The 25,251-nt window shown below is 38.8% G+C and overlaps 1 protein-coding gene and 1 long non-coding RNA gene across 3 annotated transcripts in view; one reads left to right on the plus strand and one right to left on the minus strand.

Annotated features, from left to right (window-relative positions):
- Positions 1-1,201: 1,201 nt before the first annotated feature.
- LOC102970251 lies at positions 1,202-10,348 on the minus strand. Its single transcript, XR_001510764.2, has 3 exons — positions 9,871-10,348; positions 6,689-6,834; positions 1,202-1,523 (listed from the first exon to the last, which is right to left on the minus strand). It is a non-coding gene; the product is annotated as an uncharacterized LOC102970251 (long non-coding RNA).
- Positions 10,349-10,570: 222 nt separating this feature from the next.
- The window catches only part of KPNA4 (karyopherin subunit alpha 4), a 68,126-nt gene continuing 53,445 nt past the window's right edge, over positions 10,571-25,251 (plus strand). The window contains exons 1-2 of one of the 2 annotated variants that reach the window (XM_042998386.1): positions 10,847-10,917; positions 11,478-11,599. In XM_042998386.1, the coding sequence (XP_042854320.1) occupies positions 11,588-11,599 (12 nt within the window). In that variant the 5' untranslated portion in view covers positions 10,847-10,917; positions 11,478-11,587. Of the gene's footprint in view, positions 10,918-11,477; positions 11,600-25,251 lie in introns of both variants that reach the window. The other variant, XM_042998385.1, reaches the window with a different exon arrangement.

Below are 25,251 nucleotides of genomic sequence, written 5' to 3' on the forward strand. Positions count from 1 at the left end.
ACCAAATAGGGAAAGGGTGAGAAAAACATTAAAAGATTTGTTGTTAAATATTTTTCTGCAGTCCATCATACGGTAATCAGAGGTCAAAGTCTAACACACCAGGAGCTACAGACCTTTGACTTCATAGGCATCTGGAGAATGTGTTGAAGCTATTTGAGTTCTCCAAGACTTCAGGGTGTTGTATAAGATAATGACAGAACTGTAAGTAGAAAGCTGATAAATCCTATGAGTTGTGAATTTCAAGACTAATTTCTGTACTTAAAAGTCTTCAATCTTATATTTTTTAATTCATCTTCCTGAATTATATGTGTATATATGGTACTATACGTCACATATAATCTATGCTCAGTAATGGATAAAAACCACTAATAAATACATGAGAGTCCTCCTTATGTGTAATTATCCAAGGTAGTCATCTGTTTTAGGGTATCAGTTCTGTCTTTATTGAAACTACTAAAAATCACTCATATTCTTGAGAATTTTCATCAGGTTGCCTAGCACTACTATTCTCAAAATTCAAAACAGGACCCATAATACAGGTATAAGCTATTACAGTTGATAGAAATCTATCATTTTCACAAATGCAAAAAATAGCTCTATTTAATGCACTTTTCCTTTGTTTTCTGTATACTTAACTGCTTCTACCTTAAATATTACAATGACTTTCTTTTAAGTGATATTATATACACATGTGTTTGACATAAAGAACTTTGTAATGATATCCTATGAAGACTGAATGGGCTATGATTCAAGAAATATTGAGTTCCCCATTGATGAATGTGTTGCATACGATGAAACTGTTGAAACGAGAATTCAAGCACAAAATAGGTGGTTGGACAAGATAATATTTGTGTTCTCTTCTAACTCTGAGACATCATGAACACAAAACAATTCTTACCAGTCTTGAACAAGACAGAGGATGAGCAAAGAATGGAAAGGAGGCAAATGAGAGAGACACCATAAAGATATTATATTTATTCAATACAAGTTGCCACTGTTTGAACATGGAACCCAGGAGAAAAGAATAAAATATCAAAAACACTTAATATTTTCAGGGGCGCCTGGTCACTCAGTTGGTTGAGTGTCCGACTCTTGATTTCGGCTCAGGTCATGATCCCAGGGTCATGGGATTGAGTCCCGCATTGGACTCTGTGCTGAACACAGAAACCGCTTGGGATTCTTTCTCTCTCCTTCTGCCCCTCTCCCCCATTCTCACATGCACATGCTCTCTCTCTTGCTAAAAAAATTTTTTTTAGTAATTTAAAAAAACACCAATATTTTCAGCTTCAGAAACTACTTGTACATTAGCACCATTAGGTTTTTCTTTTTTTGTTGTTTTGAAAGAATCCACTCTGAATAGGGTGCCTAAACATGGAGAACACTGAACTTCTTTGTTGGTACCAGAGATGGTTCCAGGAGATCAACCAGGATGTGGCAGGAGACCGCACTCCTGACTGTAACTGTGAGGGCATGGCCCTGAGGCAGAGGTTCGTAGACGTAAACCAGAATGTCTGGCAAATGGGCTGGAATTGAGCAGAGGAAGAACCGTTAGGAGACACATTCTGCCTCTTGGAATTCACTCAAGAACTGAGACAGGCCTGAGCCTTCAAGGAACTAGGGAAGGCACTGGCAGAGGATATAAGGTTTAAGCTAAAAACAAGGAACTCAGACTAGATGTCACAGGCTCAATGGAGTCAGTCTTTTTGAAGAATGCCATCAAGAAAATGGCATTTGAGAGGTGCCCAGGTGGCTCAGTTGGTTAAGTAGCTGACTCTTGATTTTTGGCTCAGGTCATGATCTCACCATTCATGGGACTGAACCCCACGTGTTTGGGATTCTCCCTTTCCTTCTCTCTGCCCTTACCACCCCCCTCTCATAAATAGGTATTTGTAAAAAAGAAAATGGCATTTGAGAAAACTCAAGAGAAAAACTAGAGGCACAAAGGGACCTGGGAAAATATTACATAAATCTATTTAAAAAGTGAAATGGAGGGGCTTCTGGGTGGCTCAGTCAGTTAAGTGTCTGTTCGGCTCTGATCATGGTCTCAAAGTTCATGAGTTCAAGCCCCACATTGGGCTCACTGCTGTCAGCGAGGAGACCACTTTAGATCCTCTGTCCCCCTCTCTCTGCCCCTCCCCTGCTCGCATTCTCTCTCTCCAACATTTTTTTTTTAATAATAAAAAAATAAAATAAGATAAAAAGTGAAATGGGGATACTGACTCTCAATCTTGGCTCAGGTCATGATCTCACAGTTTATGAGATTGAGCCCCATATCAGGCTCCTAGCTATCAGCACTAATCTCACTTGGGATTCTCTGTCTCCCTCTCTCTCTGCCCCTCCCCTGCTCTCTCTCTCTCTTTCAAAATAAACAAACATATATATTTTTCAAAGTGAAATGGGAGGCACCTGGGTGGCTCAGTCAGTTGAGCATCTGACTTTGGCTTGGGATATGATCTCAGTTTGTGGGTTGAAGCTCTGCATGGGGCTTCTTGCTATCAGCATGGACCCCACTTTAGATCTTCTGTTCCCCCCTCTCTCTGTCCCTCCCCTGCTCATGCTCTGTCTCTCTCTAAAATAAAGAAAACATTTTTAAAAAGTAAAATGGAATTGGCTATTACTAGCCTGTAAATTTCTGTCCTTGAAACATTAATTATTTTGTACATTTTTTTAGTGAGAGCTATATAGCCATTATTTCACATGTGCAATAGTTTGAAATATTGTATAACACATCACATCTATTACTGTGAAGGCTGTTTATCCTTATTTTAATTCTGTCCTTACCTTAGACTGAAACCACTTCATACATGAGATATAAGTCTGGATCTAGTAGTTCTCAAATTATGTTCCAGGAAAGAGTGCCATCAGCATTGAGTGTGCACTTGTTAAAAATTCAAATCTTCACATGCTGTCCTAGACCTACTGAGTTAGAAACTGGGGATGGAATCCACCAATCTGGGTTTTCAGTCGTCTTGCTGGTTCTAAAGCACTCTATAGTTTGAGAACCATGGCCTCAAGCATTTCAGAACTAGATGTCTTTAGAGTCTGTTTAGGAAAAAAATCCTGTTCTGTTTTCTGTCTATTCACAGTCCTATTCTCATTTCTGATTACCAATGTGTGGTAGTTTTTTTCCTATACCAAACAATTGTGTGACACCAGCTGAGTGAGAACAATTTAACTCAGTTCTTATACTACCTGGAAATAGTTTAGATCCCACAGGTTAAGAGCTCAGCCCCACAAGACTAAGCACTGCAGACACTAAGCAACTTAAGACACCAATCACAAGTTCAAGTTGTCACCTGTACATTTGACCGACCAGCTATATGTCAGAGATTCATATAACCCCCTCCTGGGATTTGGGGAATTTGCTAGAGCAGCTCATAGACCTGAGGAAAACAGTTTACCTACTAGACTACCAGTTTATTATAAGAGGATATAACTTGGGAACAGCCAGATGGAAGAGATGCATACATAGGGCAAAGTATGGGGAAAGGGGCACAGAGCTTCCATGATCTCTCTGGCTTGACACCCACTCAGCACCTCCACATGTCTACCAACCTGGAAGCTCTCCAAATCCATCCTTTTTGGGTTTTTAAGCAGGCTTCATTAAGAATGCATGTTTGATTAAATCATTGGCCACTGAGTCAACCAGTAGTTCCTCTCCCCTCACCAGAGGTCAGAGTGGGGTGGGACTGGAAGTTCCAACCCGCTAATCACACAGTTGGTTCCCCTGGCAACCAGCCCCCAGTATCCTTAGGGACTTTCCAAAAGTCATTGTATTAATATAAATTCAGATGTGGTTGAAAGGGGCTTGTTATGAATAACAAAAGACATCCATTTCATTCTGGAGCTATTTCAGAAGCTGAGAAAGAGAGATGCCCCTATAACTCTTATCACTTAAGAAATTACAAAGGTTTTAGGAGTTATTTGCCAGGAACCAGGGAGGAGGACCAAATATATATTTCTTAATATAAACCACAATATCACAGAGCTCCAGGAGAGAGCTGTATTATAGGCCAGGGAGGCAGCATGGTGGTTTTGTCTGTTCAGGCTGCTATAACAAAATACCATAGAGCAGTGCTTCTAAAAAACGGAAATTTCTTCTTTCTTTTTTTCCTTCTTTCCTCCCTTCCTCCCTCCCTTCCTTCTTTCCTTCCTATTTAAGTAATCTCTACACCCAAAGCAGGGCTGGAACTCACAACCCTGAGGATCAAGAGTCACATATTCTTCCAACTGAGCCAGCCAGGTGCCCCCAGAAATTTATTTCTCACAGTTCTGCAGGCTGGAAAGTCCAAGATCAAGGCAGTGGCCAATCTGGTGTCTGGTGAGAACACATTTCTTCATAGACCCCACCTTCTCACTAATCTCACTTGGCAGAAGGGATGATGGATCTCTCAGGAGCCTCTTTTCTAAGAGTACTAATCCCATTGAGGGTTCCATTCTCATGACCTAATTACTTCCCAAAGGCCCCGCCTCCAAACATCATCACACTGGGGATGAGGATTCAACACATAAATTTTAGGAGGACACAATCATGCAGTCCAGTAATGGTCAACCAGAAACAGTGGGGGTTTTACAGCTAGTCAGACCTGGAATCAAACTGCGGCTCCAGCACTCGTCAGCTGGGTAGGGTTTTGAGCGAGTTGCTCAATCTCTCTGAACTTCAGGTTCCTTATTTTAAAAATGGAAAGAATAATGCCTACCTTGAAAGGTTACTATGAACACTATGAAGTTTATGTGCCTACATGGTAATCAGGAATGCTGGCTCTGGCATCAGGCCCAGTTTAAATGCCAGCTTTTCTCCTTACAGTGTGATCTTGGACAAATTACTAATCCTCTCTGTGCTTCAATTTTCTTATCTGTAAAGTGAGTTATGCTATACTTGCCTTACAGGGTTGTTGTGAGGGTTTAATGAGTTAATATGTATCAATTGCTTAGAAGACTACCTGCCACATAATTGCTCAATAATTACCTGTTTGTAAGACTAGAAATACAAATAAAAACAATGATAATAATAAAATATTACATGTACATAAAACACCTAGGCCTAGAGTTTGCTAAGTATTCAATATAATTATTACTGTCATTACAACATTCTTTCTTATAAAGCATAGTGTTATAAGAGGTTCCAGTACATGGGCAGCCCTTGACACTTTCATACATTCTTTATATTCTAATGTCTTCCCTCCTCTCTGAATAAGCTCTGTGTATTGTATTAATATCGATCTCCTAGTTTTGATAGTGTATAATAGTTATACAAGATGCTACCAATAGACGGGGGGCTGAGTGAAGGGCATATAGGACCTCCTTGTACATTTTTTTTAACTCCTGTGAATCTGTAATTATTTAGAAATAAAAAAGTGAAAAAAAAAAATAGGGGTAGGGAGTTTACCTGAAGTGAGAAGTGTTGGGGCAAGAGGTTGGGTACCTCATCCACCCCCAGTTCCTTATTTATCAGTCCCTAGAATCCTAACCTTCCTCTTTACCAATGTGGGCTACTGGAAGCCAGGGGAGTCTGGTGAGAGCTAGGCCAGGCTCCCATAATATCAGGTAAGGTATGAACTTGGAGAATGTCTGGTGCATGGAATTCTAGTGTAAGGAACACTGTAATCCCTGTAACTTCATTACCTAACACAGTTCCTTGTGCACAAAGGCAAAGACAAAAAGATGTGCTCTTCTGGATCAAAATTGTAAATCCAAATATTTTCCTCATAGAAATATTGCCACATAATGTGATTAGGCTCTGTGATGTTCACATAAGTACTTTATAGATTAAGTAAATAGGCCTTTGTGGGGGCGCCTGGGTGGCCCAGTCGGTTGGGTGTCAGACTCTTGATTTCAGCTCAGGTCATGATCTCAGTCATGAGATCGAGCCCCACACTGGGCACTGGGCTCTGCTGACAGTGCAGAGCCTGCTTGGGATTCTCTCCTCCTCCTCCTCCTCCTCCTCCTCCTCCTCCTCCTCCTCCTCCTCCTGCCCTTCCCTGCCTCTCTAGATAAATAAATAAACTTAAAAAAAAAAAAAAAAAGCCTTTGTGGACTAACCTGGACACCTACCCACTAATTGTGACTATGTTCTATGGACATATTTCAAAGAACTAATCTTCAAGCAAACTTCTGAAACACTACCAATTTGTAAGTTATTATACTTAGTTGATGCTATTAACACAAAATTTTTAAATTGAGTGATAATGATCATTCTAGGCTCACTGATTTCAAGTTTCCAAATAGTGTTCTGCTTAACACTAATGTCTTAAAGTTCCCACTGCCACCCACTCTCTAAGTTCCTAAAATTGTTAGACCAAGAAACTTTTTTTAAACAAACATTTACTAAGTTTGGGGAGTTCCAAAAACTCTCTGTTTGAGAAACACTTCTATATCACATGATCAATCTTCCTATTTGGCTTCTTAAATGGCTGTAGTAGTTATTTTTTAAAAATTAAAAACATATTTTAGGCCCAAATAAAAAAGCAAGTAAAAAAAAGCTTTAGGTAATCTAACCATGTTTGCTTAGTAGCAATACAAATAGATATCCACTAGTCATCAATGACTTATACACATATTAATTATGTTTCCTCCAATTAATTAGTAAAAAATAAACTTAAAAACTAAGTTAAAGAAAAACTATATGGTTCATTTCTCTCAATCAAATTAACACCAACAGCTAGCTTTTTAATTCATCATCTCTTACCATTCAGGAACTTCAGTCCAAGTAAAGAGGTAGTTTTTTGTTTATTTGCTTGTTTTTTCCTAAGCTCCTTAAGTTGGAAGTCAGAAAAGTCTTGGCAATAAAGAGGAATGAATGAAGTCTCCCAATTCTTGATGAACTATGTTTTCCTAAGAAAATTAAGGTATATTACCAAAGGTCCAGTGTTTGTCTTTCAAAAAAGGAACGAGTCCAACTATAAAAAACACAAATTACATTTTAGTTAAGATTTAGCAACAGGGGCATCTGGGTGGCTCAGTCAGTTGAGTGTGAGACTCTTGATTTTGGCTCAGATCATGATCCCAGGGTCGTGGGATGGAGCCCTGTGTTGCACTCTGTGCTGAGCGTGGAGCCTGCTTAAGATTCTTTCTCTCTCTCCCTCTCTCTTTCTCTCTCGCTCCCTCTCCCTCAAATCTAAAAAAAACCTGATTAAAAAAATTTAGCGATATATATAATTGCTTCCTGTTTCAGCAAATACTACCCAGTACATAATTGTATGTACCCAGTACATAACCCAGTATATAATCCCCCAAACAGAAACCATAAGATCCATATTATAAAGAAACACTCTGCTAACTTCAATTTAATATATGTATCATGAGAATACTCCAAACTTCTTAAATGAAAGAATTATCAATTATAATTCTTTTTAAAATTACATTTGATCAACTAAAACTTATGTAAAGCTTCACAAATCCTTTCACAAATCTCTGCTGCAGAACAAAGATTTTTTATTCTGAAAGTGACTAAGGAGAATTTCATGATACATTCATGCTCTATAATATTTTAGACTTTTTTACACTAAAGTAGTAACAAGTCAAGATATGAAGTTAGCAGACATTAAATATCCTATTTAAAAACAGGTGTTATATATTATATATAAGTTTTGTAGTTTGATTATGACTATATTTCATATACACAAAAACATTTGTGAAACAGTCTGTTGAAATTGTATTAATGGCTGCATATACTTCCTTAATTCAGCAAATTAAATTTCTGAAATCTCCTAACTACAGTTAGAGCTACCATATCTTGCCAATTAGGTTGCCAATCTGCATTTAAGAGCTATTACCAACTCTTGGAAGAACTTCTTTACCCGTCTGATAAATTGTGTATATTCTATTTAGGAAGGACTGGAAGTACAGAACAGGTAGTTATAATTTCAAATGAAAAATTTAGGCCATCAAACAGACTACCTAAGCATTATAATTAAGGATAATTGTTCCTCTTACCAAAGTGTGTCACAACTATTTTTAAACATGTTGGGGGGTCTGCTCTGAAACCTATGTCTGATCTACTCCCTAAGCTTTATCCCTGGAAGAAGCAGATACCAAATTAAGAATTCTTAGGAGGGACCCAGTATAAATTAAAAGCAATAACAAGTCAATCCACATTCTTTTTTAAAAAATATTTCATTTATTTGAGAGAGAGAAAAAGAGAGAGAGGGCACGGGCCAGTGGGGAATGGAGAGAGAGAGAGAATCCCAAGCCAGCTAGGTGCTCTCAGCCTGACACAGGGCTCAATCTCACAAACTGTGAGATCATGACCTGAAGCAAAATCAAGAGTGGGATGCTTAACCAACTTAGCCACCCAGGCACCTCTCAATCCACATTCTTTTTTTTTTTTTTTTTTTAAGTTTCTTTATTTTGAAAGAGAGTGAGTGGGGGAGGGGCAGAGAGAGAGAGAGAGAGAGAGAGAGAGAGATACTGATAGTGCAGAGCCTGATGCAGGGCTCAAAGAACCAGATCATGACCTGAGATCAAATTGAGCACTTAACCAACAGAGCCACCCAGACGACCCTCAATCCATTTCTTAATCAAGAAGTGTTAGCTTGTTTTTTAATTTATGGAATATACATTCAAAGAAACTTAGATTCAAGTCCTATATTTGTCAAAGTCACTGAGGGCATACTATGTGCCAAGCACTACTAGTTTCTGAATACATGACAGAGAACAAAACACATTCGTTCCTTGACTTCGGAGACATGCCAGAGACCTTCGAAAGACATTAAATAATAATAAAAGAAACTAAATCACTTTGTGGTTATTTCCTATTTGTACTGCCTCTTTTACAGTGGGTAACTGTGGTCACACCCTTCTCTTAGGAGTATTCTGCAAAGAGTTTTGCGAAGTTGTTTAACTACAGGAGACAATCAGTTGTAGCTGCGAGAAATAAAGACAGAATGATAGATGATTTCATAAACTTTATCTTGAAAGCTATCATGGAATTTATTCCAAGAAGTACAAAATATTCATCTATACATGCATATTGACAAGATAACTTCTATTCATAGTGTGGGAATTCACCAGCAGTAGGTTTTCTAGAATCCTGCTCATGACAAAAATCCGTAATGGTGACACACACATATATTCCAGCTTTTCAACTAAACTTATTTTGAAAACACCAGTGCTCCAGTGTGCAATGTTACTTCAATTAAATTATTCTTTGGTGAATAAGGATCTATAATGAATTTCATTTATATTTTAAGATCGGCAATGAACTTACATTCAAGTTAACCTTCAGAGTGAATTATTTCCAGGTACAGCTTGTTTGCCTAGGCGGTTGAAAGTATACAAAGTACTGAGAACTTTGCAAGTATTATTCTCATTTTAAAGGTTTTATCTCTCAGTACGTTGTTCTACTCATATATATACATATATACATATATATATATATATATATATATATATATATGTACATTAGTAAAGAAGTAGGAGGGAAGGAGGCGGGCGAGGAGTAAGAGTTCTCGAAAGAAATCCCCATACCTTGCCAAATTTAAACGCGCCCAATACTCCTACACCGCCCCCTTTCCTTCCGACCTGAGTTGCTTGCTGCTGCCTACTTCGTTTCCCTGCACATTTGAGGCGCTATTCGTTGGTAAATGTATTTTTAAACCATTTCCTTCTCCCATTTTCTTAAGCATTTGAATACGTTCCTTTGTAGTTTGTGTTATTTCTGCCTATAGTAATAACATTTCTGATAGAAATGTATTCCTTTGGGAATTCATTTCATTTCTCAACAGTTACAACACTATATTATGTCAGGTGCCACAATCCCCGTCTTCCAGAAGTTAGTACTTTGTGGCCAAGTAGCTTCTTTAACTTTCTAAAACGAAATACCTAAGAGGCGGTACCATCACCGGATCATCTGCGCTTCCAAGTTCCTACCTGTTGCGGGGACTTGGTCTGAAGAGATGAATCAGATTTGTCAAATGCATCCTTTCCCTTTTCCACCCACTGCCTTTCTCGCTTTCCGCTGCGACTCCCGAACGCACGTCACCCCTGCCGGTCCAAACCCCGAGGCTCAGCCCTCACACAGCGGGAACCCCCCAACCTGGGAATGGAGTTTGGTTTGGGGCCGGCTGGGGGCTGGGAGGACGGGAAGGCGTGTCCCGGCGAACTGAGCCGAGGCGCAGCTCCCACTTCCTGTAAAGCCAATAGAGCGCGAAAGGAATGCCCTAGAAGAGAGGGCGCACCCGACAAAGAAGTATGTACTTAACTCTGCTGCAATCCTGGAACACAGAGGTCTGGGGCAGCCCCGACAAGAGCAAACCAACTCCTACCCCGGCCTCCCCTTCCCCGCCTCCCTTCAAGTCGTCCAATTCTCTTTCGCTTCCTCCGGGTTGCTCCGGAGGCACGTGGTCCCTCCCCGCCCTGCCCCCGCCGCGCCCCTCCCAGCCTTCCAGTCCTCCGGCCCTCCCTCCCGGCGCCGCTCTCTTCCCCTTTCCGTTTTCTCTTCCGCCCCCGCTCTCCATCGTCCTTTTTGATTGGTCGAGCGCACGGGAGCCTGGCTGACCAATCGGCGAGCTGGGCTGGCGGTGATGGGCGTGGCCGCGACTCCGGGGCCCTCAGATCGAGGCTGCCTCCCCCTCTCAGCCGGCAGCACATTCCGCCGCCGTTGCCGCCGCCCGGCCCCGCAGTTGTCTTCTCTGGAGCTGCCGTCGCGCTGGGGTTAGGGCGGGGGGGGGGCGGGCGGGGAGAGGAGGAGAAGGCCGAGGCGGAGGCAGGTGAGAGGAGGAAGGAAGCGGCGGCCCGGCGAGCATTGCAGCTCAGGCGGCGGCCCGGTTCCTGGGAGTGTCGGTGCGGCGTGGTGGTTGGGGCGGATCCCGCGGGGCCCGGGCGGGGGAAGGAGTCACCGGCCCGGCCATGGCGGACAACGAGAAACTGGACAACCAACGGCTCAAGAATTTCAAGAACAAAGGCCGCGACTTGGAGGTAAACTCGGGGGCGCCGGAGGGGTGGGGGCTTTGGGCCTCGGGCGGATCTCCGCCGGGACTCCCAGTGTGGGGAGTAGGGGCGGGTGCCGCCGCCGGGCCGCGGGGGAATGGCGCTGGGGGCCGGCCCGTCCGTGACGCTTCTGTGAACGCGCCGGGAAGTTTGTGTCGGGCCTGGTCCACCTCCGCCGGGGAGCGAGGTGCTGGGGTACGGCCGGCGCGGCCTAGGCCTGCCGGGGGGAGCCGGCGCGGGTGCGAGGGGCTGGGCCGCGCGGCAGGGAGGCCGGGCGCGGCGAGTGCGGAGGAGGCGTGCGTGTGCCGCGCCGCTTCGGCCGGGCTGCGGCCCCAGCCCCGGCAGCGGCGGAGATTCCGGCTGTCCCCCGAGCCCCGACGTCTAGCGCCGCGAAAAGGAGGGCGGTGGGAGGTGGGGGGACAAGTGTGTGGCGACCGAGTGGGGCTCGGAACTTCCCCTGCGGGGTCCGCGTCTCCACTTAAAGGCATTTTTTCTGGTCTTCCCGACTCCCGCTTTACCCCTGCCTCCCCCCAATATCCAAACTACAGGAGTCAACTTCTCCGTTGAAAAAAACACCCCCGGCGTGAGAGGCCATCCTGGTGATGCTAACAGTGCCTTCCAGCGGCCTGTGTTTTACTCTGGATATAGCTGATTCAAGATGTGGCTCACGGTGTGCCCTCTTCCAGGCAAAGAATACCCCTTATTTCAGCTTGCTCACAAATCTCTTTATCCCCTCCTGAGAGACCACCAGCTGCATTCTTATATATAAAGTCCACAGGGTTATACAAAGCTGTCATCCTCTAGTCTACAGTATCCTTTCCCTCCACCTGCTGGTGGTGGTAGTGGGGGGATGGGGTGGGTTATGGAATGGCACCATAACGTTTTATTATTTTAAAAGGGCGGAAAAAAAAAAAAAACCCACCCTTCATTATCTTCGATACAGCTGCTCCTGAGGTGGTTAGGCTACTTGAAGTGTGAGGGTGAAATCATACACACACAACACAGATTTTCGATAGAAGACTTCGCTTTTAGTTTTAAGAGTCTAGGTAAATCGAGGTGGGTTTTTTTTTTTTTTTTTTAATAGTTCAATCCTGCGTCTGAATCAGGAATTTAGCTTTGAAAAGAAAGTGAAGTATTTTTTATGTTGTTCCTCTGTCCTTTTTTGTACTGAGATCTTCAAATTCCCATCACCAGTTTCTGAACTGTGAGCATTTGCTTGACTGAGATAGTAACTATTTTCTGGGCTTTTCACAAAGCCATTCAGTCTCTAAAGTAGTTGGTGCTGTTTTTAGTGGTTTTCATAGTTTGAGGAGCTGTGACTGTGGCTCTTCGTTCTGTGACTGTTTTAAGGTTAACGTGAGACATTATCCTGTGATCCCTTTTTTTAAATGAAAATTTTTAACATCTTTATTGAGGTAATTCATATGCTATAGTAATCACCATTTTAAGTGTCCAGTTTGTGATTTTCTTATTAAGTTTACCTCGTTGTGTAATGATGTGAAGGAAATTTTTTTACTAATATCAGTATTTAGAACGAAAAAAAATTACAGAATTTAAAAGTATAAATACCGCTAGTGACAGAATCCAAAAAAATAGCAATTAGATGCTTGACAGGTTCTAATCCTTTCCCCTCTACATTTCTGGCAATTTTTTTTTTTAAACAACTTCATTGGAATTAATTCATATACCACACCATTCACTTATTTAAAGTGTTTTTTGGTGTTTTCACATAATTGTGCAACCATTAGCACAATCAATCTTAGAACATTTTTATCACTACAAAAAAATTCTAACTCATGAGCAATCTCTATTTCCCAGTTACTCTCTGTGTCTCTAGATTTGTCTATTTTGGACATTTCCTGTAAATGGAGTTATACAGTATGTGATCTTTTGTGAGTGGCTGCTTTTAGGTAGCATAATGCTTTCAAAGTTCACACATGTAACGAAAATGTAACAGTGCTTCCTTCCTTTTAGTGGCTGAATAATTGCTAAATAATATTCCAAACTATGGATATATCACATTTTGTTTATCCATTCATCAGTGGATGGCCATTTGCATTGTTTCCACTTTGTAGCTATTATTCATAAGGCTGCTATGAACATTTACTTACACATTTTGTGTGGAACTGTGTTTTCATTTTTTTTGGTTATATACTGAGGAGTGGAATTAATTGGATCATAGGGTGACTTTATGTGTAACCTTTTCTGGGATTGCCAAACTGTTTAAAGTGACTTTTTTTTTTTTTTTTTTTTTTTGGTAAATTGATGTTTCCTCTTATCATGAATCTCTTATTTAGTCAGATTGTGCTGTCTCTATTCAAACAATATTATGAGTGATTTTTAAAAGTAACCATAAATAGGAGCACCTGGATGGCTCGGTTAGTTGAGCATCCAACTCTTGCTTTTGGCTCAAGTCACAGACCCAGGCTCGTGGGATCAAACCCCACATTGGGCTCCTTGCTGAGTGTGGAGCCTCCTTGAGAATCCCTCTCTTCTCTCTCTCTCACTCTCTCTCTCACTCTCTCTCTCTCTTTCTCTCTCTTTCTCTCTCTTTCCCCCTTTCCCCTCTCCCTCCCTCCCATGCTCTTTCTGAAATAAAAAAAATTTTTAAATAAATGCAAATTAACCAAATATTTTTGAGAAGTTTATAGTGCCTTAAATGCATCCTTTGGTAACTTTAATAACCATATGTGTACAAAAGGAATAGTGATATTTTCACTTTTCCACCTAAGGAAATGACATTAATGGAAAATCATACTTTCTCCTCACTTCTTTAGTCACATCACCTGTAGTGAGACAGAAACATCTTTTATTATCCTTGGAGAACACTAGAATGGTCTGTTTTGTGTATTTATTAATTACATATATGTCTGTGCCTCAGAACAATTACTATGCCCATAATCTTCCCCTACAAATTGGTTACTATGTTTTGCTACAACGGTTTCTAAGAAAATACTGCTTTTTGGTTTAGGTCTTAATGATGCCATCTGTTTCACCGGGAGGTTTTTAATGAAGAAGTATAGACCAGTGCTAGTCAATACATTTTGTTTAATCCAGTACATCCAGAATACCAATATAACATCAGCAATGTAAAAAAAATATTGAGATATTTTATATTCTCTTCATCCAGAGTCTTCAAAATCTGGTTTGTATTTTACATTTAAAGCATATCTCAGTTTGGACTAGCTACATTTCAGATGCTTAATAACCACATGAGGCTATTGGCTGTCTTATTGGACAGCACAGAAATAGAATAGCATATAGAATGAGATAATTGTACCACTTTTCAGTTTGATCTAACATTGTTTGATTTGAAATTAATAGGGTACAAAGTTTTAGAGTTTAGTGCAATCTCATATTCTCTAAATTTGTGTGTGACCTTGAGAGAGTCAGGTTTATGAGTCTCTCATCTGTAAAACTAGAGGTACTTAACATCTGCTTCATGAGTGTTGTGAAAATTAATGGGTTAATGTTAGGAAGATGCCTAGCAGTTCTCTGAGCATTTTATCTCTTGTAGCTGTTCTGCTAGGGGGTTAGGGTGACTTAATAGGATTCATTGTAATTGATTCTTTTATTCCCTAGTTTGCAGTTGGCTCTTTGTTTTTCCTCTGTGTCCATACAGAATTTAAGTTACATTGAACTTATAATTAACAGGGAAAGTTTTTAAGGTAGAGATCTGTAATTGCTCATTGAAGGGCAGTTTGGCCACAGGGAATTATTGACCCTTCTAAGTCATAATTTCTAAGTTTTAGAAGTTGAAACTGATTTAGAGATTTAAATACGACACTGATTCTTACCTTTCATCCTACCATTCTGGGTGTTCCAAAATGTGGTCATGCTAACTTCTTGAAACACAAAAGCATTAAAGAAAGCATATGTCAGTATCCATGTAAAATAATTTATAGGAATCTCAGGTAATATTCAAGACTCAGATGCTTTCTTGCAGTGTGGCAAAGGATCATCATTATTAGTTTAAGAAAAGTAACCATAGAAAGGGTACACCGAATGCAACACAGGAAATGTGTAGTGACCAAATTTCAAATAAAGTATATGTCAAAATATAGCAAATTAAGCTCATCTAGTTTAGAAGTAGAGGGTCGACTCTTTTGTAGACTTTCAAATAAATCTGCATGATTTTTATACAAGTTCTGAGAGTATCCAGGGCCTAATAGAGCATAAATTCTGTTAGAAAATAATTAGATCTTATAAAAACACAATTAAAAAAAAACCCTAAATATTAAAGAATAATAAAATGTTATGTGATTGTAAACTTGTGATTGTCCACACAACATAAAGTATGAAGTCAGCTTGAACTTTAGAAATAAATAGTTGTTTGGTTGGCAAGAGTTTAATAAATTGATCAGCTATTTTGTTGTTGTTAAATGGCTTTGGTAGTTTGTAACTATACAGAGTGAAAAGCATTGTTAAGCTATTAAGTCTTGTTAACTTTTAGAGACTGACCTCTCTCATCACAAATCTTGGAACATATTTACTATACTTAAAATAACTACTGTCTAATTTTTCATATAATAGTCCAAGCATGTGACAATATGAAACATCTGATGGAAGTATAGTTAGGAATTAAATAATTGTTTTTGTGCTTCCTGCCAGCTTTCCTGGTTTATAAGACAGTCAATTTCAGAATTGCTTCATTGATAATCATCTTTGAGATATCAAAATGTCTTTGTTTTTCATAGTCAAATGAATATACAAGATTGGGAAGAATTTTAGGAGTGATTTAGCTGTAAAAGAATGAAATTACTTTAGAAGAAATGTGTAGGTAGTTTTTAGGCATTGATGTCTAATACCTGTTAGTGACTGTGGGTCCTCAGAATATTTTTAAGTGTTTTCTGGAGCAGCATTCATATACTTAATTAAGGCCTATAGTGATAAAATGACAACTTGTGGTCAAGTCTAACCTTGAATGATGATTTTGGTAGTTGCTGGTTTAGTTTTGGAACAGAGAAGTATGATTGAAGGGAACTGACTTTTGAGCACACACTGTATATGCTTTTAATTGTATTCTCATTTCTCTCAGTCTAATAAGTAGGAATTAATTATTCATTTTATAGAAGAAAAATCTCTACAGTAAAGTGACTTAATAGCATCACATTTAAGGAATGATTTTAGTTCAGGTACATGTCATAGTAAAGTGTGTACTATTTATACTATACCATATTACTTGTCTTTAACTTCTCTCAGCCTTCATACAGGTCTGAAAGTTGATTAAAAGGCTATATGTAAAAGCATAGTCAAATGGGTATAGTAGATATTCAATAAGTATTTCCTTTTCTCCCAAAGAGAGTTTTGGAAATAGTACATCTAATGTGACCTTTAAACTCTAGAGAACACATTTATAGGCTATTTAGATTTAGTAAAAGGGCTAGGGGAGACTCCTGGTTTTTTTACAGTTAATGTGAGAACAACCTCTGTATTGGCACCTGTTAAATAAGGACAGATATATACTGTATGTGCTTCTAATGGCCTCAGTTCAAAAGCTTTGGGAGCATAAGATGTGTTTATGCTGTTAAAAATTAAGAACCTCAAAGAGCTTTGTTTGTGGGTTTCTATCAACATTTATCATTTCAGAAATTAAAACTAAGAATTTTAAAAAATATTAACTCCTAAAAAATCATGAAACTATTTTATAGAAACATAAATTTCTAATGAAAAATAACTTATTTCCCAAAACCCCAAAAATTTGGTGAAAAGAATGCCCATGTTTAACTTTTTTTGAAGTGTATCTTATGTATGGGACAAGAAAAGATAGTTGGATTCTCATGTCTGTTTCTGAATTCAGTCTTTTGTGCTAATGTTGGTTGAAGTTTATGAAGAGGATCTAACCTCACACAGGCAGTTGGAAAGGGAGGATGTTTTAATTAGGCTTTTCAGATAATTATGGAAATTTTTGTTTTTGATTCTATACAATAACTCTACAAAATAGTTTCTTAAGGGTTAGTTGCAATATGGAATCTGAAGCCACATCAGTGAACCTTTCATACTCTGTTATGTTAGAATTTATAGGTCTGTCTTGCACCTGGAATGTATCCTTTGCCCATGCCTGATTTTGTAACAGCATGTATTGGTCATTTGGAAAATACTAGTTCACAGAATTATATAGATCTTCTAAATACTGACACATTTTATTATATAATTAAAATTCACAATTATTGTCAGTGTCACCAAATAGGTTATCAGAAAAATCTTAAATATTGGGCATTTGTGAAGGTCACAGTGGTGGATACAGGTTTTCCAAAATTCTTATTTTCATTTGAAAGCTTAAATTTTATCATTAGCAAGAAACTCTGTAGTTGTTTCCCTTGAAGCCATATAAGCTCACTTTGCTCATTTTTGTGAAAACATCTGCCAGACTCTGTCTGAATAGCCATAATTTGTCTGTCAGTCGTTCTTTCAAGTAAAAATGGTGTTCCATGAAAAAATGACTAGTTCAGTTTGCAAATCAAGCTCACAAAAACTTTCTCCTTGAGACAGTCCTCGTATGGCAGAAGTGGGTATTTTGCAGAAGAGGTTTATGTGTAATCCCCATTTTATCACAAAATTTTAGAAAGTCTGGTTTTTAATAAAGGTAATTTTTTACTGTTTAATCAAGGACATTAAGTGAACTGGCTTTTTTTTTTTTTTTTTTTTTTTTTTAAACTGAAATACAGTGAGTACTTATACAGCTTGGTGACATTGCCTTTAATTCATGCTCAAGCACCAGCAGTTTTACCCGCTGCATTGCACTGCAGTGCAAATATTAGCACGATAATATTAGTAGTAATATGAACATAGTTTTGATCTGTGGACCCTCTGAAAAGGTTTCCAATGTCCCCGCAGGGACCTATTGATAACACTTTTGAGTACTGTTGTCTTTGTTGATTAGCGTTACTTCTGTAAGAGGTGACTGTCACTTTTAATTAATAAAGCTCTTAAAAGACTTTGTAGTATCACAGTTAAAGAACATGGACTATAGAGTCACACCAGGATATGAACCCTGTTTCTTCCATTTAATAGTTATGGAAGTTAACTTAATCTCTCTAAACCATTTAAATGCTTAATAGTGCCTGGCATATAGTATATGCAGAGTGAATGGAGGCTTTTTTTAAATTTCTTCCAGCTTGCTTCATCGTTCATTTTATCCAGATAACCCCTTGTGTTCCCTGTCAGAATAATATTTTGTTTGCAGTTCCTTTTTTACCACTGTGTACCATAACTCAAATCATATCACGTAAATTGGAGAAGACTTCCTTTTCCCTTCATTAGCACTCAAGTGAAAGCCTTTCTCCTGTGTGCTTCAACCAAATTGTGGCAAAATTACTAGTTTCTGACTTCATTTCTTTAATTCTGTGTTGTAAGTAGGTTAGTAAATACTTTATGTAGTTTGTAACTGTTTTTCCACAAGATTGTAAATTTAATCAGAAAATAGTTCTAATTCACAGTGTTTAATACCTGTGATGAAAAATGACTTAAGGTGATAGACATGCTGGTGATATAAAAGTAGCTTGACTATTTAAAATCTAGGCTTTTTCTATTACTGTTTATTTACTATTAGAACAAAATTTTATTGGCTGTCACTTTTACCGTAAATTTACTGTACATGAAACCTAACATAAATTACAATTTCAATAATTTGTTTTGAGAAACCTGTATTTTATTAAACTTTTATTAACAAAAGTCAGAATCCTAAGATAATATGGTGTTTTATAATTTGGTGGTAGACATATTTTTAATATTGGAAAGCAAATCATATTCTCAGTTTCCTATTTTTTTTTAATGTTTATTTATTTTTGAGAGGGAGAGCTAGTGAGTAGGGGAGGAGCAGAGAGAGGGAGAGAGAGAATGCCAAGCAGGCTCCGTGTTGTCAGCATGGAGCCCATTGTGGGAGTCAATCTCACAAACTGTGACAACATGACCTGACCTGAAAGCAAGAGCCAGATGCTTAACCAGCTGCGCCACTCAGGCACCCCGTCCTATTCTTTTATGAAAAGTTTAGTTCTGGGGCGCCTGGGTGGCTCAGTTGGTTGAGTGTCTGACTTTGGCCCAGGTCATGATCTCATGTTCCGTGGGTTCGAGCTCTGCGTTGCGCTCTGTGCTGACAGCTCAGAGCCTGGAGCCTGCTTTGGATTCTGTGTCTCCCTCTCTCTGCCCCTCCCCCGCTGGTGCTCTGTCTCTGTCTGCCTCTCAAAAATAAAGAAATGCAATTGAAAAAAAAAGTTTAGTTGCTCAGTATTTATTCATAATACTTGTTTTAGTTTTTTTGTTTTGTTTTGTTTTTTGTTTTTTTTTTTAGTTTATTTATTTTGAGAGAGACAGAGCGAGCCTCCGGGGAGGGGCAGAGATAGGGAGGGAGAGAGAATCCCAAGCAGGCTCTGGGCTGTCAGCACAGGGCCCAGTGTGGGGCTCAAACTCACAAACCGTAAGATCATGACCTGAGCAGAAACCAAGAGTCTGATGCTTAACAGACTGAGCCACCCAGGCACCCCAAGTACTTCTTTTAGTTTTTATAGAATGTCTTTGTGATTCCTTAAAGTAGGTATTACATAAATTTATTTAGTTAATGGTAATTATATCCTGATAGCTTTACAAGTAGTGTCTGCTTGGTTGTACTGAATGACCCTTATCCTCTTTGCCACCCATCCTGCCTTTTTACCTTGGTCCTTTGTACTCACTTTCAGCTGTTGCTGGTCCAGAAAAGCAAGCAAAATATAGTCTTAATATTTTCAAGTAATTGGTACATTATTCTTGGTTCTTTAGTAAATATGAAACCCAGTCTTTTTTTACTCTAAATAGTGGCTTTAAGGATACCCTGAACTCTTTCTTCATAATGTTGTTAGTGTGAAAAGTTAAGTCTGATAGCTTTAGGTCGAGAGAGCTCATTTTTATACTATGTAGTTATGTTTTAAGGAAAAGAAACCCAGTTCACATTAGTTGAAACATAAGCTTTCATAACCCAGTAAGTCCAGGGCCACAACTGGCATTAATTGTGGTAAGAGTTCTAGTGAAAGTCTAGGGAAGACTGATTGATCAAGATTTGATTGCATGCTTATGCCTCAATTACTTTGGGTAGAGAAATATGGTTCTATGATTGGCCAGCAAAAAGTCACATGTCATGTGTCCAGGTGTGTGTGTGTGTGTGTGTGTGTGTGTGTGGTAGATGGGGAGGGATGTTGGTAATTTCACTTAACCCTCAGATTTGTCACAAGAATGAGGGGTCTGTTAAGAGTAAGTAAGAAAGGAAGAAAAAATTTACTGAAGACAAAATTATAAAGCACCATTCAATACAGATGTAGAATGGTTCCTTATTTTGCCTTTGAATATTATGTGGGAATGTTTGTTGTATTACAGGCGTATCTATAAAATTGAACTCATTGTTGATCAACTGTTTTCTCCAAAATTTTGAGTGTTCACATTTTTTCTCTTGATGTCTTGAATAATTTTTCCCAGTTCCCTTTTGTTCTCCTGCTTTAAAATAGTAACAGTATTCTCCTCAAATGATGGAAAAGCTTAATTAGGACCAATGAACAAATACAAAAAGACCAACATCATTACTCATTAGGGAAATGGCAGATCAAAACCATAATGAGATACCATTTCAACCTGCTAGAAGGGGTTCTTTAGTAAGTATGAAAATTAAAGTAAGTAAACAAAAACAATAAAAAGTGTTGGTGAGGATATGGAGAAAGGGCACCCCTCATACATGGCTGATTGGAATGTAAAATGGTGCATTCCACCTTGGAATGTAGTTTGGCAGTTCCTCAAAAAGTTATACAGTTAACATGTGACCTAGCAATTCCACCTCTACTTATAACACCCAAGAGATTTAAAAACAAGTGTCTGCACAAAAACTTGTACATGAATGTTCCTAGTAGCATTATCCATTGTGGCTGAAACGGAGACAACCCAAATGTCCATCAACTGATGAATGGCTAAACAAAATACGGTCTATACATACAATGGAATACTATTCTGCCATAAAAAGGAATGAAGTACCACTGCATGTTATACCATGATGAACCTTGAAAGTATTATGCTACCTGAAAGAAGCCAGTCATAAAGGATCCCATACTCTATAATTTCAATTATATGAAATGTCCAGGATAGGCAAACACATAGAGACAGAAAATACATTAATAGTTCCCAAGGCCTGGGACAAGGGGCATATGGAGAATGACTGCTAATGGGTATGGGGCTTTTTATGGTGAAGACAGTAATTAGATGTAATTAGATGGTGGTTTATGTGCAACTTTATGCTAAAAAAACCAGTGAATTGTACACTTTAGGTGAATTGTATGGTGTGTGAATTATATCTCAAGCTGTATGTCTTTTTAAAAAAGCTTACTAGAAGTAAATAGGGACTGTGACAACGTTCCACTAACGAAGGGTCACAGGTGAACTCCTGTTATCTCTTTTTACCGACTTCTCCATCTGCCCTTCTCTGTGTTGAATTTATTTGTTCAGCAAATATTTATTCAGTTCCTGTGTCTGAGGTTCTGTTGTAAGCAGTGAGGATAGAATAATGAATAACACTGGCTAAATTATCATGGAGTTTACATTCTAGCAAGTCAAGATTTCTCAGATTCCTGCTCTAAACTGACCCTGTGGGGATATTCAACCTAACATAAATTGAGCTAGTGTTGTGGTAGATCTCTTATCTTTCTTTCCTAAACTCCAATTCGCCCCAAACATGAACAGAAAAGACATCCTAAATGTTTACTGTCCAGTAACTCTTCCTTTGAGGTTTGTGGAAATGCTGGATTTTTAGAGTGGAAAGACCTAGGGTTACATTTTAATAACTGTACACCATTAGGAAAGCTTAATAAATTTTTTTAACCTCAATTTCTGTAAAATTAAAATCCACCTAATAGGTACTTGCTTTGATTAAGCTTTTAAGAATGCAGAGAACACCTTTTATTCGGACCAGGTCAAATAAGGTGGGATGTTAGGAAAATTAAGGAGCCAATTCTCACATTATGCAACATATCTCAGGTAAGAGTGTCTTGGTGGTAGGAATTCATGGATACTCTTTGTGCTGCTCTGCCAGCCACTAACCCAGTTGCTAAGTTTTATTTTTCCCAGATATCAATGGTCTTATTAGTCTTTATGTAGTTTTGTGTTCAATTACTGAGAGAATCTGAGCTAATACAGCTCTGCCCAAGGTGAAACAGATTGTTTTTACTGGCCTGCTTATGGATTGGCTTTTCCTGAGTCAAGTGCTTTCCCTTCACCCCACCCCAGTCAGCAGTGATGTGAAAGGGGGGATGTCACATGATAAAGAACAGCCTTTGCTTGCTTCTGCAGCAGCATCCCTGGAAAGAGAAATTTCTCTTAGGGTTGTAAGTATGACATTATTTAGCTAATGTCACTCCATTCTTACTTTTCTGTTAACTTTCTACTCACTGTTAAAAATCTGGGGCACATGATTTACCTCATTATTAATCTCATCTCCACAGTGATTGCCTTATTTCTGCTTTTGCTCTTGTCCAATTCATAAAACAATCAGCGTGGTTCTTTTAAAAAATGAAATGATGCCCTCCTCTGCTTCAGTAGCTTCCCACCACATTTAGCTTCCAAACCTTTACTGAGACTTTCAAGGCCTTGCCACATCCAGTCACTATCTATTTGTCCTACCTCTGTCACTTTATTTTCTCCCTTAGTTATTATACTCTCATCTTCTTTTAAGTTTTTGAACTCTAACACTTCAGTAGCTCTCTCCTCTTTAGGCTCTTCACACATGCTGGTCTATCTGAATGCTTTCTTCACTCCCTCTACCTGCATCCCCTTTCCTTCACTGCTTGGTTATTTCTCATTCTTTGAGTCTTCAATGTAATTTACTTAGAAATGCCATCCTCCCAACTCCCCACCCCCCACTGAGCTAATTGAAATTTAACCCCCCTTGTTGTTTTTCTTGAGAACACTGATGATAATTTGTTAGTGGGTTCACTCACTATTAATTTCTCCCATCAGACTAGAAGCTCTGTGAGAGTACAATCTTTGTCTGTTTTGTATACCACTCTTTTCTTAATTCTCATTACAGGGCCTGGCATGTAAGTGGCACTTAAGTAAATACTTGAGGGAATTAAATGAAACTTAAAAAAAGACGTGTGTGTGCACTCTGATTAGAATTGATGGCTAAATCAAAAAATTTTTTAAGTCAAGGTAATTTTTGTCTCTTGAAATGGTAATGGCATGGTAATTATAGAAGTCTTTCAGAAAAATGGGAAAATAAAGTAATCTTCCATAATCTTACTGCTATTAATCTTTTAGAATGTTTCCTTTTCCTTGTGTACAGCTTTTCAAATATATTTGGACTTAATTTGGGTTCTTATGAGAATAACTCATAGTAGAATACAGCCAAGTTTCTCCACCTTGACACTAATGGTACTTTGGGCCAAATGATACTTTGTTGTGGGAGAACCATTCTGTGCATTGTAGGATGTTTTAGCAGCATCCCTTGCCCCTACTATTAGATGCCAGTAGCATGCTCCCTCCCAGTGTTAACAGCTAAAATTGTCTCCAGAAATTGCCAAGTGTTCCCTGACTGGGAAAATCTCCCTGGATGAGAACTGTTGGGATTCACGAAGTTCAGTAGATTTCCCAGAACACCATTACTTCACTGAATTAAGTCAGTCAAAATTTTTTAATAAGTCACGTATTTCAGGCTGTCAGTTCGGTTTAGCAGATATCTGAGTGTTTCCTACATAAATACTAGGGAAGGGGCAAACACTAAACAGCAAATTAATTCTTGGGGTGCCTGGGTGGCTCAGTCGGTTGAATGACCGACTTCAGCTCAGGTCATGATCTCACGGTTTTTGAGTTGGAGCCCCGCGTCGGGCTCTGTGCTGACAGCTCAGAGCCTGGAGCCTGCTTTGGATTCTCTGTCTCCCTCTCTGTCTGTCGCTCCCCCGCTCATGCTCTGTCTCTCTCTGTCTCAGAAATAAATAAACATTAAAAAAATTTTTTTTTTAATTCTTACCTTTTTAGTTTATAATTCCCCCATTTGTATAATAACTTCATCTTAGACTCTTCTGCCACTTGGGCAGGTAAATCCACCTTAACTTTAACACTCAGTTTTGCTTGTCTTATCTTTGCTTTTAGTGGATCCCTTGGAAACACCTTCTTGTTTTCCTTTTACTTTGCCATTTCTGATTTATATTTCTAGGTTGCACTGAAGCCTCAGTTGAATTGGAGGCGTCAGTTCAATATGGACTTTGTCTATTTTGTATACTACTCTAAATTCTCATCACAGAGTCTGGCATACAGATTTTCCTCATCAACAATTTGTATTGATCACTCATTGAACTCTTAGAGTAGTTATTTATGTACCCACATTTAGTATTTCCTCATGTAAGGTAATGTTTTCACTTGTTGTGTGTTTTGTAGAGAAAAGTATTGCAAAAGGGTATGTATGACTTATACACCAACAAATTGGATAACCTAGATGAAATGGATAGATTGCTAGAAACATACAACGTACCAAGACTGAATCTTGAAGAAACAGAAAATCTAAACAGACCTATAACTAGTAAAAAGATTGAATCACTAATCAGAAATCCCCCAACAAAGAAAAGCCCAGGTTCAGAGGACTTCATTGGTGAATTCTACCAAACATTTAAAGAATTAACACCGATCCTGTTTAAACTTTTTCAAAAAACTGAAGATAAGGGAATACTTTAACATTCATTCTATGAGGCCAGCATTACTCTAGTACCAAAGCCAAAGACACTACCAGAAAACTGCAGACCAATATCTTTGATGAATAGCGTTGGCAGAAATTTTCAAAAAAGTAGCAAACAATTCAACAGCATATTAAGAGGATTATATACTGTGCCCAAGTGGGATTTATTCCTGGAATGTAATGTAATGGTTCAGTATATGAAAATGAGTGTACTATATAACACATTAACAAGAATGAAGAACAAAACCACACATGATCTCCATTGATACAGAAAAAGCATTTGACAAAAATCAGTACTCCTTCATGATAAAAACCCTCAACTAGGAATGGAAGGAAACTACCTCAACATAATAAAGATCAAATATGAAAAACACCAGCAGACAACATATTCAATGATAAGTGAAAGCTTTTCCTGTGAGAATAAGAACAAGACAAGGATGCCCACTTCTACCAGTTCTGTTCAGCATAGTCTTGAAGTCCTAGCCGGAGCAATTAGGCAAGAACAAAGAAATAAAAAGCATCCAAAGTGGAAAGGAAGAAGTAAAACTATGTTTGTAGATGGCTTGATCTTTTTATGTAGAAAACTCTAAAGATCCTCCCAAAAAAATGTTAGCAGTAATTAATGATTCAGCAAAGTTACGGGATGT

The sequence above is a fragment of the Panthera tigris genome, chromosome C2 (assembly GCF_018350195.1).
Source record: "Panthera tigris isolate Pti1 chromosome C2, P.tigris_Pti1_mat1.1, whole genome shotgun sequence".
Classification (NCBI taxonomy): Eukaryota; Metazoa; Chordata; class Mammalia; order Carnivora; family Felidae; genus Panthera; species Panthera tigris.